At 42.5% G+C, this 22694-nt stretch overlaps 1 protein-coding gene across 9 annotated transcripts in view; it reads left to right on the forward strand.

The window, feature by feature from the left end:
• LOC143923729 (uncharacterized) overlaps positions 1 to 22694 on the forward strand; it is a 179262-nt gene that overhangs the window by 39677 nt on the left and 116891 nt on the right. For all 9 annotated transcript variants that reach the window (XM_077447542.1, XM_077447547.1, XM_077447548.1 and 6 more), the window contains exons 3-7: positions 2330 to 2629; positions 4257 to 4541; positions 11201 to 11308; positions 13917 to 14234; positions 22207 to 22551. In XM_077447542.1, coding sequence (XP_077303668.1) covers positions 2330 to 2629; positions 4257 to 4541; positions 11201 to 11308; positions 13917 to 14234; positions 22207 to 22551 — 1356 coding nt within the window. The remainder of the gene's footprint in view (positions 1 to 2329; positions 2630 to 4256; positions 4542 to 11200; positions 11309 to 13916; positions 14235 to 22206; positions 22552 to 22694) is intronic.

Below are 22694 nucleotides of genomic sequence, written 5' to 3' on the forward strand. Positions count from 1 at the left end.
ACAATAAAAAAATAAAATAAAAATTAAAGCGCCCATGTCCCCATGTGCTCGCATGTGCCACACATGTGAGGTATCGCCGAGAATGTTAGAGCGAGAGCAATAATTCTAGTCCTAGACCTCCTCTGCAACTCAAAACATGTAACCAGTAAAAAAAAAATTCAAGCGTCGCCTATGGGGATTTTTTAAGTAGCGACGTTTGGCGCCATTCCACGGGCATGTGCAATTTTGAAGAGTGACATGTTTGATATCTATTTACTCAGCATAACTTCATCTTTCACTTTATGCAAACATTGGGCTAACAAGTGGTTAATAAAAGAGCTTGCAGTCAGTAGTGTTAGGAGTGCGTGCTGTCTGCGTGCTCTGTACCCAGGACATACCGCTATAATATAGGGCAGGCCCCTACTTTCAAACATCCAACTTACAAACATCTCCTACTTGCAAACGCAAGGAGACAGCAGCAAGTGAGATGAAAAAAGATGGACGACAAAACAAATTATACAGGGGTGATAACCCTTCCCTATGTTTTCCAAAAAGCTTAAAGATAGTTTTTTTGACTGGAGCTACACTTTAAAAATGTACCGGTTGAAAATGACAAACAGATTCAACTTAACACAACAAACCTACACAGTCCCTGTCTTGTTTGCACCGCCTGTATACTGCTGTTCTGAGTATATAGGGCCTGGGGGCCACACGCATTTCCTTTTTTTAATATGGGTACGGGGTTCCCCTTAATATGCGTACAAGACCCAAATAGGCTGGTAATGGGCAGGGAGGGCTACCCATGCCATGTTTCTCAATGATTTTCAACCATATTGCAGGAACCAGATATAACATTAAAACCGCAAGCAGTTTTAAATGGTGTTATTTCCGTTTAATGTCATTTTGTGCAGGGACTGTTCTAAACACGGGAAACACGTGGCACTTCACAGGCATACTACAGACACCTCCCAGGCACCATATTTAAAGGAATATTTCACTTTTTTTTTTTCACTTTAATCGTCATTAAAATCAGTGCTCCCGCCAAAACGGCAGTTTTTAAAACTTTTTTTTTCAGTGACCCATGTCCCCTGAGGCAGGAGGCAGGTCCCCAAACCCTTTTTAGGACACTATCTTGCATATTAGCCGTTAAAAATTAGCACTTTCCAATTCGAACGTTCGAGTCCCATAGACTTCAATGGGGTTCTAACGTTCGTACCGAACGCGGGGGTCGTTCGCAAGTTCTGGTGCGAACCGAACCGGGGGGTGTTCGGCTCATCCCTAATGGGCACTGATGAGGTAGCACTGGTGTGCACTGATGAGGCTGCACTGGTGGGCATTAATAGGTAGCACTGATGGGCGGCACTGATAAGCAGTACTGATGGGCATGGATAGGCACTGATGACGCTGTATTGATAGTCAGCACTGATGGGCACCGATAGGTGGCACTGATAGGCAGAACAGATAGTTGGTACTGATAGGCATTGAAAGCCTGCACTCATGGGCACTGATAGGCTGCACTCATGAGCACTGATGAGGCAGCACTGGTGGGCACCAATAGGAAACACTGATGGCCACTGATAGGCAGCACTGATAAGTGATACTGATGAATACTGATAGGCAGCACTGATGGGCACCAATAGGTGGCACTGAAAGGCAGAACTGATAGGTGGTACTGATGGGCACTGATAGGCGGCACTGATGGGTGGCATTGATAGGCAGCACTGATGAGTGGCATTGATAGGCAGCACTGATGGGTGGCACCGATAAGCAGCACTGATGGGTGGAACCGATAAGCAGCACTGATGGGTGGCACCGATAAGCAGCACTGATGGGTGGCATTGATAGGCAGCACTGATGGGTGGCAGCGATAGGCAGCACTGATGAGGAGGCACTGATTAGCAGCACTGGTAGGCACATATTTGCAGCACTGGTTGGCACTAGTGGAGCTGCACTGATAAATAGGATAATGATAATTAATGCCCTGATTATCAGTGTAGATGTCCCTTTTAGAGAAGCTGGTTACCGACTCTCTTCTCTCCTCTCCTCAAGTGGTCAGTGTGAGGAAAGGAGTGCTGATAACCGGCATCTGTTTACCTCCGTAATCAGCTGTGATTGAACACAGCTGATCACGTTGGTAAAGAGCCGTTGATTGGCTCTTTAACTCTATATGTGATCAGCAGTGTCCTGTGGACACTATGATCACAGAGCGCGCTGCCTGTGCGCGATCACGAGAAGTTGTCTCAGAACTAGACGACTGCGTTATAGCGGTCATTTGGCTATAGCGCGGCCGACAAGTGGCTAAATTATGTTTATGATGCTAGTAGGACATGATGTATAATATATTTTTCAGCTCCTCCACAGATCTCCATTACAGAAAAATTAGTTGTTAAAAACAGAGAGAATGTCCTCCGTAGTGTCATTTCTGGGTTCTATCCAGTGGACATCGACATTAAATGGCTCCGGGATGGAAAGATACTGGATAATGTTATCATGGAGAAGCCTCTGAGAGACCTGGATGGGACGTACAGTGTGAGGAGCTCAGTAACAATAACACCAACTAAGGAGGACAGAGAGCGGATCTTCTCCTGTAGAGTCCAACACGAGTCCCTTACCGCACCTCTCCAGGAAGACTTCCAGCTGGTGTATGGAGGTAACATTATCATTAATCTGTATGTACTAACTGATCAACACCTCAGCTCTATCCTATGGCATGAGGGGGTGTCTTAAAGCATGTAATGGTTGACAATCAGTGAGGGCTGGTCATCAATATTTGGGGGGGGGGGCTTGGCAAACTAACACCACCCCCCCCCCCCCCGAAAAAAGTGGGGGATGTGCAGAGGTGGGCAGAGAAGGAATTACTTTGGGGTGAGCAAGGAGGATATGTATGGAGGTAAGGAAGGTGGGTGCAAAAATGAGCAAAGGGGGCAGGTAGAGTTAAAGGGGAGGAGGATTAGAGTGGAGATGATGGGGGAGGTTTGGGGTGCAGAGGTTAGCAGGGGTTTTAGGATGCAAAGGTGTACTGACAGGGTGAATAAAGATGTAGGTCATGTGTAGGGCAGCCCATTCCTTTCAATGGGCTGCTCTATGCACTACAAATGCGGAAGAAACTCCCAAACCCTTTTTCAAAATCACCCGGTGCCAAGGCACATGTCAGCAGATGCAATAGGGAGTCATTAACAATTAATGGCACTGCTGTGTATCTGCTAAAGGGCAGCACGTGTCCGTGGTGTCAGGAAAGCAATTTTGCATGCATTCCCGACACACACAAATGTGAACGCAGGCTAAATGTCTCAGTTACATTTGTGGTCAGTGTAAATGTTCTCATTACATTGGTGCTTGGTGTAGAATCCTTTAATTCACACTAGTGGCCAGTTTGAATGTTCCTCTTACACTGGTTGTCAGTGTAAATCCCTCCTTACATTGGTGGTTACTGTGAATGCTTCTATTACATTGGTGGCCAGTGTTGAAACTATTCCCCTTGATCACACCCGCCCCTCCCCCCAGCACTGCCACTGATCCCAGGAGTCCTAGGATCCCTAGGAGTTTTCTGTCTATTGATGGGTCCCCTCACCTCCCCAGTCCATGGCGTGCAGGCAGTGAGGATATGATGTGTTGTAACCTCTAGCAACCAATCAGTAAGCAGTAATGATGTGCAGTAACCTCTAGCAACCAACCAACAAGCAGAAATCATGAGATGTAACCTCTAGCAACTAATCAGTGAGCCATATTGTGTGCTGTAACCTCTAACAACCAGTCAGTGAGCAGTAATGATAATCTGTAACCTCTGGCAACCAATTACAATCGCTGCCTGATCTGATTCAGTAAACAGATTTTGAGTCTAGCTGCTATTTATTGTACGTCTCACAGCAGGTGGACAGCAAAACTGCATGGGGGACAAGAATTTTTTTGCCCGGGGTCCAATCAGTATTAAAGATTGTATTAAAGATTGCCCTGGTCCTTACTGGTCGATGCTGTCTTCTGGGACATGTGTGTCTCCCAGAAGACAGCGGGGGGCGACACGGAGGAGGGGCCTGACATGGCGTAGACTGCCACGTAATCTGCGGCAATCTATTGCCGGAAGTGGGAGCAAATACTTGTATTAAACAGATATCTGGTCCCCCTGTCTCTGAAAGTTGCCAGTACAGTGATAGTGCATTTAACTGTTCAGATCTGATCTCTATGCTCACTCCTACTAAAAAAGTTTAAACCTCTATCAGAATTAACCTATACAAAACAAACATTGTAATAGCATATACTGTATGTCACTTTTATCACAGCTATCCCATCCATTCACATTACTTCCCAAGCATTTATTTTGGATGTGGAGCAGACGTTGGTGTGCAGTGTTTCTGGGTTTTACCCTGAATCTATTGTTGTGAATTGGTTCTTGAATGACACCCTGGTGAAGAATATCAAGACCCGAAGAATCAGTAGCTCAGCTGTGGAATCTGACTATGACTTTATCCCGACACAAGAGAACAGGGACATGGAGCTGAGATGTGTGGTGGAACATGCAACCCTCACCACCCCACATGTGGAGAGGCTGCGGGTACAAGTCACAGGTGAGTGACTCACTTTCTAAAGCAAATACTGCAAAAAAAAACTATAATATTTACTATATAAATAGATAAATAAATATATAGAAACTGCGTAATGATTGTAAGCATATTTCAGGGATATGCAATTAGCGGACCTCCAGCTGTTGCAAAACTACAAGTCCCATCATGCCTCTGCCTCTGGGTGTCATGCTTGTGGCTGTCAGAGTCTTGCTATGCCTCATGGGACTTGTAGTTCTAAAACAGCTGGAGGTCCGCTAATTGCATATCCCTAGCATATTTATATGTGAAATGCAGAGGTAAAAAAACTGTCAAATTATGCTTTCTAAACATTATTGCTGTGGTGCCATGTTTGGGAATAGTGATGGACGAACTTCCGACGGGATGTTTCGTGAATGCGAACCGCAAACGCGGCCAAAAGTTTACGAACCGCAAAGTTTGCTGCAGACCCCATTGACCTTACTGGCAGGCGAACCTTAAAAACCTACAGGTCATATTTTCAGCCACAAAATACTTACTAGCTGTGCACACATAGTCCCACAACATGGACACATAACACAAGTATTAAGTGAATCTGGGATCCACAACGACAAGCGTTCTTTTTTTTATCTGTGAAATTTTGACAATTCAGGAGCGCATGAAGGCCATGGAGGAGAGGCAAGGTCAGGGCAGGCTATGAAGGGGGTGCAGAAGATAATCAGTGCCACAGTCAGGGCAGCGCAGTCCTGTGCCAGTGTCCCAGTGTGCCAACCTGTGCTTGAGCCCCTCCCTCTGCCCGGCCCTTACCCCCACCTATTCAGGGCTCCACTGCGGTGGTCCGGAGGTGCCAGTCCAGTGCTGATCCTCAACCATGGTGCTGGCACTGCCTGATTGGCTTCTCTGCTGCTATCTCCCTCACTGTCTGAAACCAGCACAGCGATAGAGACTGAGCACTGACACCAGCACCGAGATGGAGAGCACTGACGGAGAGCACTGACACCAGCACCAATATAGACAGCACCGACAGCAGAACCGATATAGAGAGCACTGACACCAGCACCGTGATAGAGAGCACTGACACCAGCACCGAGATAGAGCACTGACACCACACTAGCACCGTGATAGAGAGCACTGACACCACACTAGGACAGTGATAGAGAGCACTGACACCAGCACTCTTTGTAGTATCGCTGCAGAACCGCTCAGCAGTCACAGTGCTGCATAGTGGAAATGCACTATACTATGCTTTCTATATGTGCAAGTTTATATGTGTATTACACCCCTATATACTGCACACCAAATAGTACACCTATACCAGTCCTTAAAAGGACCTTTGTGGACCTAGTAGCTAGTGATTTGCAGACTGTCCCTCAGTCCCTACACTGATAAAAGACAGCTGCAGAATCGGTCAGCAGTCAAGTATAATAGGCTTTCTATATTTGAAAGAAAGTATAGTATACATGTACAACCCTATATACTGTACACCTATACCAGTCCTTAAAAGGTCCTTTGTGGACCTAATAGTAATAGCTAGTGATTAAACTGACCGTCCCTGCTCCACACAGCGTCCTGTCCCTACACTGACAAAATACAGCTGCAGAATCGGTCAGCAGTGCACTCAGCAATCAGCAGCACAGCAGTCAGCAGCAGTGCACTAAGACCCTATATACTGTACACCTATACCAGTCCTTAAAAGGACTTTTGTGGACCTAATAGCTAGTGATTTGTGTCACTACAGTCTGTCCCTGCTCCACACAGCAACCTCTCCCTACACAAACAAAAGACAGAATGTAAAATGGCCGCCAGATCAGGTATATTTATAAGGTAGGGGGAATGTCCAGTTGTCCATGTGCTGAAGTGTCTCAATTGGCTGTCCTGTACCCCATGATGGATGTGTCATCATGGGTCAAAGTTCTTTTACAATGTAAACGCATATGTCTGCCGCGCAAACAGCGCCAGAAGTCCACCGGTTTGGCGAATTGCGAGCACAAAAAATTTGCCGCGAACCGACCGCCGGGCGAACCGCAAGGCCATCCCTATTTGGGAACCTTATTTTAAATTCCAAAGGGCTAGTAACTGATAAACACGCAATATGATGATGTATTATCTATAATTTCCTTCATGCCCTCCCCCTTTAAAGCCCAACTCCAGGAAAACAAAAATTCTCTCGGTGCAGTGAGGCTGCCCCTGCATTGCAAAGGTTAGATGGTAGTTTAGCTAGTTTGGGGGAAGGTAAAAGTAGTTTTACTTACCTGATCCTCCTCTCACCCTGTAAATGACTCTCCCCTATGTCTAGAAGAGAATTGTTCCTTGGCATCCAAGGCTATGGTCTCTGCATCAGTCTTGATGGTGTCAGAGCCATCCAACTACTGGAGCATGGGGGTGAAAGGCTACAAGGATCAGTCTAGCACCATGTAGGATCCTGCAAGAGCAGAGGATCAGGTAAAAATAAATCTGTTTCTTTGAGATGGGAGGCATGATTGTCCACAGAGGGGCTGATTAGTAAAACCTAAAGTGAATGTAAAATAGAACTGCCTTATAGCACTCAGCTTTCATGTCCTTCCCTGTATTAGACTAGCAATAGATGGAAGCTGACTGGTTATTTTGGCAACTCAAGCCTCGTACACACGATCAGATTTTTGGACGACCAAACGTCCGTTCTTTGTGGCATGCTAGTCTCATGTCGAAAGTGAAGAGTTTACTCACCATACGAAAATTCTTGTACGACACAATACAACTTCAGAAGTGAGGTAATGTGTCGAATAGTGTTGTATGTATTTTTTCGTTTCTGAGCATGTGCAGTCTTGCTCTTACAATCTTTTTCGGACGAAAACCGTAACTAATGAAATCAAATCAGAAGTTGTGTTCACATCCGACAAAAATTGTATAGTCTGCACATCCAGCTTTTGTCTGACGATAAATCATAATCTGCTGTCGAAAACTCCATACTAACGTTTCAAAAATCAGCAGATCGTTCACTGGACAAAATTTTACTTCCGATTTTCGTATCGTGTGTACGGGCCTTAAAGCGGAGTTCCACCCAAAAATGTAACGTCCACTTTAAGTGAAGGTGGGGGGGGGGGGGGGATGGATACCTTCTTTTTAAAGGCATCCAGCTCCGGAAGGAAAGACGTTCACTTCTCTCTCCCCACCTCCCTGCAATCTTCTGGGACAGGTCTCAGAAGATTGCCCGGCCATTCGCAGCTCTACTCGCGCGTGCACAGTGCATACGCGGCTGTAAAGCCACAGCCGGGCACCATAGTTACAATTTCGGAAACACACAGAGGAGGGGGAGAGGGACGGGGCTTCGGGCGCCCACATTGCTGGACCGTGGGACAGGTGAGTGTCCGATTATTAAAAGTCTTTTAAATGGGTGGAACTCCGCTTTAATACTCACACAGTGTGTAGGAATGTATTGTTTAAAACATACACAAAATAAATACCACACGCACCACATAACATGACTTAAAAATGCTGCAGCATTTATTAATGGGAACCTTCACATACATATTCAATTCACACCACAAAGTATGCGTGCTGAGGTGCATTTTTTTGTAACACGTTTTAATACGCATGCTTTTTACATGTAATATGTTTGTGGGTTTTATAAATTTTTTTGCTTTGTTTGCCTTACAGTGTGTTGCATTTATACATGTTTGTGTGCATTTAAATGTGTTGCGCTGAAAAAGTGCATGCTGTGCTTTTTTTCAGTGATGGGCAAATGCAATGCAGTGCACTGGTGTGAACTACATTCATAGGAAACCATCATTTTTTGGATGCAATGCGCTAGGAATGCGCTCACAAATGCACCCCAGCGTGTGTGCTGACAACACAGCATTTTAGTGTAAGCCTTGCCCCGTTGTTTTTTTCTAACCATTCACACTTTTCCCCTATCCTATTCTACACAACATAAGGGTTATCGTTCTGTAGTCCCAGGATAAGACCTAGGAGGGCTAATTGAAGATAAAACAGAGTGTACAGACACAGCTCTGGATTTTGATCACGATCAGCTGGTATTTTTCTTGCACTACAGATATAGATATAACAAATGCTTTGAATATTATATTTACCTTTCTACCTGCAGTTTGTGTATTTGACTGGCATAAGATGTGCATTGATCATGAAGCAATTTCTTGTCCTGCATGCACAGCCTATAGTGGAATAATTCTTCACATTCCTGTGTCAGAAATGTCTGTTCATGGTTAACCACTTAAGGAACGCCTGACCACAGATATACTGTGGCAGTGCGACTCTATTGTGTAAAACTATGTACCTGTACGTCGTTTTGTTTAATGGATATTGTGGGCACACATATGCCCGCGGTACAAAGCAGGAGCCGATGTTTGTGGTGGAGGGCCACAGAGAGGCAGAACAGGGATCTGTCTATGCAAACAAGGCAAATCCCCGTTCTGACAGGGGGTGACACTGAGATCGTCTGTTCCTAGTAATCAGGAACAGCGATCTCTGTGTTGTCCCAGTCAGTGCATCCCCCCACACAGTTAGAACACACACTGAGGGAGCACAGTTAACCCTTTGATCGCTCCTAGTATTAACTCCTTCCCTGTCAATGTAATTTATACAGTAATCAGTGAATTTTTTTAGCACTGGTCACTGTATTGGTGTCACTGGTCCCCAAAAAGTGTCACTTAGGCTCAGATGTGTCCGCTGCAATGTCGCAGTCCTGCTAAAAATCACTGATCACCACCATTACCAGTAAAAACAATTAAAATAAATCCGCAAATGTTTCCCCTATTTTGTAGATGCTATAACTTTTGCGCAAGCCAATCAATATATACGCTTATTTATTTTACCAGAAATATGTAACAGAATACATATTGGCCTAAACTGATGAAGAAATTCATTTTTTTTTTTTGGATATGTATTATAGCAGAAAGTAAAAACATATATATATATTTTTTTTTCTAAATTGTCAGTCTTTTTTTGTTTATAGCACAAAAAAACGCAGAGGTGATCAAATACCACCAAAAGAAAGCTCTTTTTGTGGGAAAAAAAGGAGATCAATTTTATTTGGGTACAGCGTCACACACCTGCGCAATTGTTGATTAAAGTAACGCAGTCACAAAAAATGGCCTGGTCATTAAGGGGGTAAATCCTTCCGGTCCTTAAGTGGTTAAAAATGAGGCATGGCACTGCACAGGTCAACGCATGACCTCTGTCTGTAGTGTGAGACCTGACATTTCCTGTGAAGAAATATCCCACATTTCCTGAGTCTCTTAGTCCAGTGCCCTCTGGGTAAGAGCTACACCGTAAGTAGATCTGACCGTAATTAGGTCTGACAGCAACAATGGCTTACCATGCAGATAGGAAAATTTGGATGCCCACATTTGTGATGTGACACAGAATGGATTACAATGCATGGATTGGAATTGGTGTGACTTGGAAAAGGAAGCTGTCTTGCCCCTTTGACAAATAGGGACAAGTTAGGTGAATGAATATATGGGCATAGGTGATGCGGTCAGCCATGACAATACAAATTGCAGCTGCAATATGTGAGCCTATCATTACAAGGTAAGAAAAACAAACAAGAAAGGGAATATAACTACACTAATAGCTAGTTTAAACAACAAAAACATTTGTAAGTGTACAATCTCTTTAAGAGAGCAAAAGGGAGCAAATAAGAGAATTTTGTTTGGGTTTTATACAACTGATATGGAACATTGGTGAGAAAATTGAATCCTGCTAGATCACCTAAGGCTTGCTCCTATAGCTATGTAAAACATTACAAAATACGTGTCTATACTGTTTAAAATCCAGTAATATACGGTCTTACTCTGCTCTGCACATGCTCAGTTACTCTCTATTTTTCGGTGCTGTGTCAAAAATGTAGAGGCCGATCTGCTGACAGCCTAAAAATTAAGGCTCCATTCACATATATGCGAATTGGATACATTTGAACCGCATCCGATTCGCATGACATGTGAGTCAAGCCAGATTCATATGGAGCCAGTTCACATATGTGTGGTGCAGCGGCAGTGCCAATCTGCCGCAATTTTAAAAAGAATCCTGTGCAATTTTTGAGCACCGCAGTGTGGTTCAGATGTGAATTCCAGGCTCATTGCCTTCAATGGCAATGCATCATTAGATCGGTTTTGACCACAAATGCAATCTGAAAAAAACTGTGTGGGGATGCCCCCCAATCCATATCAGGCCCTTTTTTGGGTCTGGTATGGATTTTAAGGGCTCCCTAAAATCCATATCAGACCCTTATCTGAGCATGCAGCCTGGCAGGCCAGTACATTTTACCCCTACTCATTCACCAAAAGAAGTGCCAAAAAGAAATAAAGACACAGTTTTTGACAATTCCTCTACTAAAAATAAAAAACAATGGCCCCTAGTGCAGATCCATCCTCTATTACAACACCAGCCACCGAGCCAAAAAATGAACAAAAAAAGGCTCCACTCACGCCAAAGGCTCCCGCCGTCTTCCTGCTCCACCATGTGACAGTTAATGAGCGCATAAAGGGAGCGACAAGGAGGCAGAAAAACGCAGTAAGAAACAAATTCATGAAAAAAGGATGACATGGCCATTAAGTATTGGATGTTCTTGGATTCTTTTTAAAGAATAAGGAAATCATTTAGTATAACTTTAAGCATTAATGGATGGACTCCCAACTATGTTAGATAGATATAAACAGTTGTGTTTATGTTTTCTTCTACTTTTTTAGATCTGACAGCAAAATATAAAAAACTTGTTCCAATTGTCGCTGTAGTGCTGATCTCAATACTAGGAACTGTCACCTTCTATGTGTTATGCATGAAAAAAAAGAAAAAGAGTAAGTATCTGGAAACGTTTCAATACTTTAACCCCTTCATGATGGAGGGTAAAACAGATCCTAATTCCTGAACATTTGTTAGTAAAACTGTACATATCATAACTACTTAAGCCCCATCATAACGACTTAAGCCCCATACACACTATCAGATTTTCTGCTGATTTTTTTCCTTCAGATTTACCAAAACCATATAATATGAGGTCAAACCTTAGGAGTTTCAATTTGTATACAATCAGGCAGGCCCTTCTACTACATGGTTTTGGAAAATCTGAAGACAAAAATCAGCAGAAAATCTGATAGTGTGTATGGGGCTTTAGTGTTTCCAGGTAAATTATGCAGTGGTACCTTGGATTACAGGCATTATATGTTCCAGAAGCATGTTTGTAATACAAATCACTTGTATATTAAAGAGATTTCCCCCATAGGAATTAATGGAAACTCAGATAATTTGTTCCAGTGTCATTACTAGTAGTGTATGCAGTACCGCATGTGGCCAGAAGTGGGGGGGGGGGGGGGGGGGCACTGAAGACACTTGGAGACGCTTGGGACACTTGGGAATGGAGTGTTTCTGAGTGGTCTCCGAGAGTCTCCAAGCCTCACCGGCGCCCCCGCATCTCTGGCCACATGCGGTACTGCACACCCCAGAGGCTTGAATCCTGCTTGTCTTGCGAGACAACGATCGCAAATCGAGTCAGGATTTAAAATAAACAAAAAAGCTTGTATTGCAAAATGCTTGTAAACCGTGTTACTCGCAATCTGAGGTTTTACTGTACTTTGTTTTTTTTTTTTTTTCAGGACAATTTGTGCTTTCATTTGTTGGTAAATGGTAATGGTCCAAAATAGTTTTAAAAAAAAACAACCACTCAACTTTAAAAAAGAAATAACTGTATATTTCTTGCTATTACCATAAGTTACCACCAAAGAAAACCCAAAATAAATTCTCCTGTTCCTGGCGATTGCAGGGATACCATATATTTGTGTTTCAATTATTTTTATTAAATTATTATACACATAAAAACATTCCATTTCAATTCATTTCAAATAAATGTATATAAGCATATACAAAACATTCATAAGATACAAAACATAAAACACAGTCGGCACAAACATGCCCCCCCCCCCCCCCCCCAGAAAGGAAAAAAAAAAACCCTACCACACAAGGGTATTATCCCTTATGCTTGTGAACAGTACCCTAGTCCCCTTCCTATAGCGTTAAATTCTCTTGGTGCCATTCCTTCTTGTATAAATAAAACATGATATATCCCACCCCTTTTTATAGATTTATGAGGAGGAAAAGTTCTCAACTCTTTACCCATGTTGGAAATTCCTCCTTAAAAGTGCCTATTTCCGTGAGGGAAAAAAAACGTTCTAATACCCTCACCCATTGCCTATATTAATGTTTAATTCTCTCAGTGACTTCCTTCTTAATAAATAAACTGTGAGTTAGCTACATACAGTAGATTTTTTTTCCCCACAAATAGAGCTTTCTTTTGGTGGTATTTGTTCGCCTCTGCGTTTTTTTGGGGGGGGGTTTTGCGCTATAAACAAAAAAAGTGACAATTGTGAAAAAAAATAACAAAATGTTTTACTTTTTGCTATAATACATATCCCCCTAAAAAATGTAAAAAAAAAAGCAAATATATTCATCAGTTTAGGCCAATATGTATTCTGCTACATAGTTTTAGTAAAAAAAAATCCAATAAGTGTATATTGATTGGTTTGGACAAAATAGGGGATAGATTTAGGGACTTTACGTTTTTTAAATTGTTTTTACTGGTAATGGCGACGATCTGAGTTTTTTTAGCAGGACTGCGACTGCGAGCCAGTGACGCCAAATACAGTGATCAGTTCTAAAAAAATGCACTGATTACTGTATAAATGGCAGGGAAGGGGTTAATACTAGGGGGCGATCAAAGGAGGTAACTGTGTTCCCTCAGTGAGTGTTCTAACTGTGTGGGGGATGGGCTCACTGGGACAACACAGAGATTGGCTGTTCCTGATTACTAGTAACAGCCTATCTCAATTTTGTCTCGTCAGAATGGGAATCCGCCTTATTTACATAGGTAGATCCCCGTTCTGCCTCTCTGTGGAGCGACATTGAGTCCGCCGGACCCTCAAGCACGCTTCCCCGATGTGCGGCTGCATGTGCCCACAGTATCTCATGCACAAAACATTTCGCGCAGCCAGGCCACCCTGCCGCAGTATATGTGCAGTAGGCGGTCCGGAAGTGGTTAAAATACATTTGATCAAAATCCACAATGGTTTTATTTTCCACCAAATCTGGCAGAATAAAAGTCAACTGAGTCAGTTGCGCAAACATTAGTGGACATCATATTATCATTCCTTTCGGATATCCAAATTTTGGGAGACATTTATTCTTCATACACGGGGTGAGTTCCTTCCAACTACGTCTAAACCTATTCTGAAAGATCACTGTCATGTATATGGACATCTTAATTGTAGCATGTGTTACTGATTCTTTATTACCAAATGTGCTTTACTAAAAGTTTAGTTTCTTAAAATATTGGTGTTTCTATCACATAACTGTAAATGAACACTTTCTCTGTGTCTGTGAAATATATTTAGAGTTTTCTGTTTGGTCTTACAGGCCTTCCAAAGGTGAGGGATATCGCTCGCTCCCCAGGGGGTATTTTCACCTTAGATGTTCATCATTTTTACCCAGAAGCTATTACAATATCCTGGGAGGTGATCCAGCCACCATCAAGCACAGAGCCCCGTCCCATAGACTCTACCATTCTAATGCATCAGAACCAAGATGGAACCTTCAATGCCACCAGCTCTTCTGAAAGCCTCAGAGGGGTGATCCGGGAGGATGAGCCTTATATTGTACGAGCTTCAGTCCAACACAAAAAACTGAAATACCCGTCACAAAGAGAATGGAAAAGCGATGATAAAGATAATAGAGGTATGGGGAATATTCTAATAGCAACAACATTCACCAAGACATGAAATTTGTAATTTTTTCAATTTACAGGAAAAACTATGTTTTTTTTTTTTTTTTACGTATAAAACAAGTGGTCTAGCATGTAAAACAGGCTTCATTAAGTCTCTTTTATGAAGTTTTATAAAGTGTGCTGTATGTGCAGCCACAGTATGTAATGATAGCACTTACAGATACAATTTCATGTAACCCAACAGCTGCCAGACAAACCTCAAATTATTATTATACAGGATTTATATAGTGCCAACAGTTTTCACAGCACTTCAAAAATTGAAGGGGGATGGTACAGTTACAATACAGTTTAATTTTAAGAGGGATCAGAGGGCTCTGCTCATTAGAGCTTACAATCTAAAAGATGACAAAAATGATCATAACAGTCAGCACTTCACTTCACGCAGGTTCTAGGTGAAGCTACTTTAACATAGAAACATAGAAGAATGATGGCATACATCAAGTCTGCCCATTTTTTTAATAATTTTTGTCCAGTGGTGGCCCGTCCATAGGGGGGCACACGGGCTAAGCCACTGTGTTCGGGCGCCGGACACAGTGCACTATGGGAAGCGCCAGGTCAATGCAGACGAGACGCTTCATTTGCAGGCTTTTGACCTGCTTTGCGGAACAATCCAAAGCACCCAACAACTTCCGCCTGTAGTATTTCTATGGACGGGAGTTTTGTTGTTCAAGTTAAGAGGTTACTTCCGGTTTCCAGAAGTGGAAACTGGAAGTGATGTCGGCAACTCAGTGTAACGCAGCTTCATTTGATATGTGCCATATCAAAGGAGGCTGCATTTGATATGGCACAGTGAGGCTGCATATGATGGGGCACAGTGATGCTGCGTTTGATGGGGCACAGTGAGGCTGCGTATGATGGGGCACAGTGAGGCTGCGTATGATGGGGCAGAGTGAGGCTGCGTATGATGGGGCAGAGTGAGGCTGCGTATGATGGGGCAGAGTGAGGCTGCGTATGATGGGGCAGAGTGAGGCTGCGTATGATGGGGCAGAGTGAGGCTGCGTATGATGGGGCAGAGTGAGGCTGCGTATGATGGGGCAGAGTGAGGCTGCGTATGATGGGGCAGAGTGAGGCTGCGTATGATGGGGCAGAGTGAGGCTGCGTATGATGGGGCAGAGTGAGGCTGCGTATGATGGGGCAGAGTGAGGCTGCGTATGATGGGGCAGAGTGAGGCTGCGTTTGATGGCACAGTGGCTGCGTTTGATGGGCACAGTGGCTGCGTTTGATGGGCACAGTGGCTGCGTTTGATGGGCACAGTAGCTGCGTTTGATGGGCACAGTGGCTGCATTTGATGGGCACAGTGGCTGCATTTGATGGGCACAGTGGCTGCGTTTGATGGGCACAGTGGCTGCATTTGATGGGCACAGTGGCTGCGTTTGATGGCACAGTGGCTGCATTTGATGGTACAGTGAGGCTGCAATTGATGGGATTTTTTTCAGAATTTTTCAGTTTGTTTGCCCCCCCAAAAAATTTTGAGGCTTGACCTATGGTTATCCCAAGACATGCACTTCCTGTATAGTTGACTGACTCACTACCTCTGCTGGTGATTCTGCTGCAACACTTTCCACTACTCTTTCTGCAATGCAGTAATTTTGAACATTAATGTGTTACTAAACCCACACAGTAAAACCAGTCTGTATATGCAGTAAAGCATGCTTGTTATACACACTGTGGAACCTAAGGGGTTAATCCTCTGCATTGCGTAAAAAGGCTGATTGATCCTGTCTTCTCTGATCCTCCCCTTCTTCCACTGTCCCCAATGCATCTGATAGTACAGAGGCCCAGGAGGCATTCAGCACATGCTCAGTTTGGTGTGTATTGCTAGAGAATTTTTAATTTTTTTTTGGGAGTGCAAGTTATCAGCACAGGGCCAATCAGCACTGTCCAGACAGAGGGTTAGGGGTCATGCAGCCTCATAGGACAATAATAGGAGAATGAAAACTCATCCTACAAGCTTGAACCAAACACTGATAGAAGTCATAAGACTGCTATATACTGCTGATTAGGGATGAGCCCGATGTTCGAGTCAAACGCAATTTCACTCGAACATCGGGGGTTCGCAGAATTTAGACCATTATATGGCGTTCGCAGCAAATTCGAGCAACGCAAAATTCCCCATAATGCACATTGCAGTGCATTGGCATCTTCTGATTAGCCAAAGCATGCACCTGGCCTGCATGCTTTGGCCAATCACAGTGTGCTCTGCTGAGAGAGCCAGAATTGCTCATGGGGCTAAGTCCATGCCCCACATTATATAAGGCTGCTGCTTACACAGCGGCCATATACAGTGCCTTGAACTTTTCAACCTTTTGCCACATTTCAGGCTTCAAACATAAAGATATACAATTTTAATTTTTTGTGAAGAATCACCAACAAGTGGGACACAATTGTGAAGTGGAACAAAATCTATTGGATAATTTAAACTTTTTTAGCAAATAAAAAACTGAAAAGTGGTGCGTGCAAAATTATTTGGCCCCTTTACTTTCAGTGCAGCAAACTCACTCCAGAAGTTCAGCAAGGATCTCTGAATGATCCAATGTTGTTCTAAATGACTGATGGTGATAAATAGAATCCACCTGTGTTTAATCAAGTCTCTGTATAAATGCACCTGCTCTGTGATAGTCTCAGGGTTCTGTTGAAAGCTCAGAGAGCATCATGAAGACCAAGGAACACACCAGGCAGGTCCGTAATACTGTTGTGGAGAAGTTTAAAGCCGGATTTGGATACAAAAAGATTTCCCAAGCTTTAAACATCCCAAGGAGCACTGTGCAAGCGATCATTTTGAAGGAGTATCAGACCACTGCAAATCTACCAAGACCTGGCCGTCCTTCTAAACTTTCAGCTCAGACAAGGAGAAGACTGATCAGAGATGCAGCCAAGAGGCCCATGATCACTCTGGAGGAACTGCAGAGAACTACAGCTGAGGTGGGAGAGTCTGTCCATAGGACAACAATCAGTCGTACACTGCACAAATCTGGCCTTTATGGAAGAGTGGCAAGAAGAAAGCCATTTATCAAAGATATCCATAAAAAGTCTCGTCTAAAGTTTGCCACAAGCCACCTGGGAGGCACACCAAACATGTGGAAGAAGGTGCTCTGGTCAGATGAAACCAAAATCAAACTTTTTGCCCACAATGCAAAACGATATGTTTGGCGTAAAAGCAACACAGCTCATCACCCTCAACACACCATCCCCACTGTCAAACATGGTGGTGGCAGCATCATGGTTTGGGCCTGCTTTTCTTCAGCAGGGACAGGGAAGATGGTTAAAATTGAGGGGAAGTTGGATGCAGCCAAATACAGGACCATTCTGGATGAAAACCTGTTGGAGTCTGCAAAAGACCTGAAACTGGGACGGAGATTTATCTTCCAACAAGACAATGATCCCAAACATACAGCAAAATCTACAAAGGAATGGTTCACAAATAAACGTATCCAGGTGTTAGAATGGCCAAGTCAAAGTCCAGACCTGAATCCAATCGAGAATCTGTGGAAAGAGCTGAAAACTGCTGTTCACAAACGCTCTCCATCCAACCTCACTGAGCGCGAGCTGTTTTACAAGGAAGAATGGGCAAGAATTTCAGTCTCTCGATGTGAAAAACTGATAGAGACATACCCCAAGCGACTTGCAGCTGTAATCGCAGCAAAAGGTGGCTCTACAAAGTATTAACGCAATGGAGCCGAATAATTTTGCACGCCCCACTTTTCATTTTTTTATTAGTTAAAAAAGTTTCAAAAATCCAATAGATTTTGTTCCACTTCACAATTGTGTCCCACTTGTTGGTGATTCTTCACAAAAAATAAAAATGTTATATCTTTATGTTTGAAGCCTGAAATGTGGCAAAAGGTTGAAAAGTTCAAGAGGGCCGAATACTTTCGCAAGGCACTGTATATATAAATGAAAAAATAAAACATAAAAATATATATATACACATAGATATATATAATATTAACTCTCTAGATGTGTGTGTGTGTGTGTGTGTGTGTATATATATATATGGATATATGTGTGTGTGTGTGTATATATATATATATATATATATATATATATATATATATATATATATCTTGTATTAGAATTTCAATATAAATGACCATAAATACTATTTACTTGTTTTACAAAGTTATTGTTTATGTCATGGATTGACTGTTATCTAATCTCCGTTCCAAAACATAGGTTTAGATAATTAGTTGTCTCCGAACCATTTGATATTTAATTGCACCCAAAAAAACAAATGTTTAATCAAAGTGTATATATATATGTATGTGTGTACATTTTAAATAAATATTACAAAATTGACAGATATACTTTACTTCATCCTTGTTTTTTTGAGTAAATAAATGTAAAATGGTTGGGAGAGAAGTACTTATCTGCAACTCTGTCTGCTAAAAGAGATTAGATAACATTCAGTATATATATATATATATATATATATATATATATATATATATATATATATATATATATACATACATACATACTCTCCATTTAGTGTAGATTTGATATTTAGTGTAGAATCTATATTGAGGCAGTGTAGTATTTATAATAAATTGTATAATAGAGTGTATTAAAGTGGTTAAGGGGAACCCTGTGCCAAGAAAAATGGCGTGGTGGGGGTCCCCCCCAAAATCCATACCAGACCCTTATCTGAGCACGCAACCTGGCAGGCCGCAGAAACCGTACCATGCCACATGTCCTTAACATGGGGAGGGTGCTTTGGGGTCCCCCCCAAAGCACCTTGTCCCCATGTTGATGGGGAGAAGGACCCCGTCCCCACAACCCTTGCTCAGTGGTTGTGGGGGTCTGCGGGCGGGGGGGGGGCTTATCGCACTCTGGAAGCCCCCTTTTTGGACAATTCTTTTATTAAAACAAAAACAAAAAAGTGCCCCGTGATGTCCATCCATCTTTAATCATGTCGCCGATGGTCCCGAAAACCCCCCAAAAATTTGAAAAACCCCGCCTCCCATGGGAGGCGTCCCTGCGACTGCCATCTTTTTGCTTTGACAGCTGTTATATAGTCATGGGCGGGGCCTTTGATTGACAAAAACTGTCTCCTGTAATTTTTTTTTTTTTTTACACTTTTTGGTGAATGATAGGGGTACAATGTACCCCATTCACATGGGGGGATGGGATCTGGGGGCCCCTATGTTAAAAGGGGTTCCAGATTCTGATAAGCCCCCTGCCCGCAGACCCCCACAACAACCAGGCAAGGGTACTGGGGATGAGGCCCTTGTCCTCATCAACATGGGGAAAAGGTGCTTGGGGGGGGGGATCCCAAAGCAACCTCCCCATGTTGAGGGCGTGTGGTCTGGTACGGTTAAGGAGGGGTGCTCTCTCATCCCCCCTTTTTCTTGTGGCCTGCCAGGTTGCGCGCTCGGATAAGGGCCTGGTATGGATTTTGGGGGACCCCCACACCATTTTTTTTTTTTTTTTGGCACGGGGTCCTCCTTAATATGCATACCAGACCTGAAGGGTACATTTTTTGTCAATGATTTTTTATGTTTATTGCCAGGACCCGGCAATACCCAAACCCCATTGTGTACTTAAAAAAAGGGGTATACCTGTACATTACAGCACTAAACAATATTACAACAACATTACAGCACTAAAGAAACACACTTGAGTTTTCATTTATTTTTATTTGTGCTGATTGTAGGGGGCAAAGTGGGTGGAGATTGATAACAAAAAAAACTGTTATAACTTAAAAACCATAAAAGCTAAATTTAAATTTTAGCAGCACAAACGTAGCACTAACCAACAAGACCAGTTTAGTGTCTTTTGGATGTTGTAGGGGGCTGAGTGACCTTTAATAAATCATGAATAATGTAAAAACGATAAATGATAGAACGAAAATGTAAACAGCACAAACCAGCACAAACGTAGCACTAACCAACGAGACCAGTTTCGTGTTTTTTAGATGTTGTAGGGGGGCTGAGCGACCTTTGGTGGCCATTAATAAATCATTAATAACGCAAAAACGATAAAAATAAAAGCAGCAAAAATGTAAATTTTTACAGCACAAACGTACATATGAGACCAGCTCATGCCTTCTACCTAACAATTATCCACTACACCTACACCTCACTAAGATAAAAACTGTGTCAGCTCCAAGCTCTCAGGCAGTGCCTATCTACCAGTTTGCACCCCACCTATCCCTCCTTCTGGTAGCCCCATCACACCGTTCTCTTCTCTCCTTCTAAATTTAGCAAAAATAAAATCACAGCTGACGTCTATCAATTCACAAACAATTCACAAACATCAGCTATCCTCCTCTCCCTCCTGATCTAACCAAAATCATATCTCTGCTTCCCACCTTTCTCCTGCTGATCTTGCATTATTGTTATAACATCGGCATTTATTTTCTTCTCTCTCTGGTCCTCTGCCTAAGAACAATGGCCCTAAATAGTTTGCACTACCTATTCGTGTTCCTTCCAGTACTCTGCAGAAACTTAAAATTATGTTTTGTTAAGTTTACTAAAGGGGGGAGAGAGCTGAAGCAAATCTGTGCATACTACAAACACTGAATAAGAATTAAAAAAACAAAAAACAAACAGACCTTCTCCAAGTTATTTGAAATGACCACACATAAATTAAAGCGTTATTCACTATATCTGGTCTCCCACAGTACACAGAACATGGAAATGCAATTATTTAAGTAAATATAAATGGCTAAATACCTTTTCTCATCAGCAGTATATAGCAGTCTTGTGACTTCTATCAGTGTCTGGTTAAAACTTGTAGGAGGAGTTTTCCTTCTCCTCTGACTGTCCTGTGAGATTGAATGACCCCTGACTCTCTGTCTGGACAGTTCTGATTGGCCCTGTGCTGATCACATGCACTCTTCCAAGATATAACAAAACTCTCTAGCAATACAAACCAAACTGAGCATGTGCAGGTTGCCCCAGGGCTCTGTTCTATTAGGAGATGGTTTGGGGACAGTGGAAGAAGGGGAGGATCAGACAGCCTTTTTTACACAATGTAGAGGATTAACCCCCCTAGGTTCCACGGTGAGTTTAACAACCATGCTTTACTGCATATACTGACTGATTTCACTGCTGTGGGTTTAGTAACATTAACTTCACAATTTACATTTTAGTGAATGTGCCCTAGTACAACTTCATTTCACTATCCTTCACCAAACTGTATGGGATTGATTTACTAAAGGCAAATAGACTGTGCACTTTGTAAAAGGCATTTGCATTGTGCAATTGCAGTTGCTCCAGAGCTTAGTAAATGAGGTAAAGCGTCTTTTGGAAAGAATACCCAATCACGTGCAAGGGGAAAAAAAAACAGTATTTTTGCTTGCACAGGATTGGGTGATGGAAGCCAGCAGACTAAACTCACTTCACCTAACCGTCTAATCATACAGGAACATATACAGCCTATAGTATGTATAAGCATATGTGATACAACTATAAGGAGAACAGTGAAAGAAATATAAAAAGCACACCATCGTTCAGGTGAGAGGATCCCTGAGAAACGCGATCAAATGGCTGAAGTTACAATAATATTTCAACTGTTTACCAAGACAGATACTACCTGTCTTGATGAAGTGTCTGAATTAGAGAGATTTCTTTTCACTTCTTGTCCAGAGGATGATTCAGGGACAGCGATTAATAGTGAAATCTCTCTGGTTTGGAAATAGGCAGCAGCAAATCCTTGTAGAATTTCTGTGAGGTTCTGTAATGCTGTCTGTGATGTCATAGTGACACCCTTTCATCTCTTTTTTTGCCTTGTAGTCACAGGGTTAAAATGTGAGGACAGAGCTCCCGAATGACATTGCAGCCAGTAATAAAACCTGACAAAGTATCTAACTATTTCCTAATGTAATAAAAAACTAAAAATTGATTGGGCTAGTTCTACATACATTTCTGCATACACGTTAACTGCACACAAAAAAATCATCTTTGATATCATCTTTTCCAGATTTTCTATCGAGGCCAGAAGTGGAGATGAAGACAATATCAAAACTGTTTGTCAACAAACAGACACAACTGGTCTGTACAATCTCAAACTTTTACCCTGATAACCTGACTGTGGAATGGTTTAAGAAAGAAAAAGGAAAGCAAGAACTCGTTCATATAGTTAACAGTGAGAAATACAAAATTACCAACAGCAAATCTCAGCATCCAGATAAAACATTTACATGTACAGAACTTCTAGAGGTCACCCCATCACCAGAGGATCAGGGGTCAGAGGTCATCTGTAAAGTGAGCCATCCCAGTCTGGAGGAACCGATAGAGAAGACAACTGGACCTTTACATGTGCTGGGTGAGTATAAATAATAAATGTATTCCACATCTAAACACTGTTAATTCTAAAAATGTGTCATTGTTATATGTTTTCCACAATGTAAAGGATTAACCCCCTAGGTTACAAGGGGGTTAATCCTTGAAGCACAATCACAAGAAGCC

Source organism: Lithobates pipiens, unplaced genomic scaffold (genome assembly GCF_037356315.1).
Source record: "Lithobates pipiens isolate NorthernLeopardFrog02 unplaced genomic scaffold, aLitPip1_a1.2 Scaffold_22, whole genome shotgun sequence".
NCBI classification, from domain to species: Eukaryota; Metazoa; Chordata; class Amphibia; order Anura; family Ranidae; genus Lithobates; species Lithobates pipiens.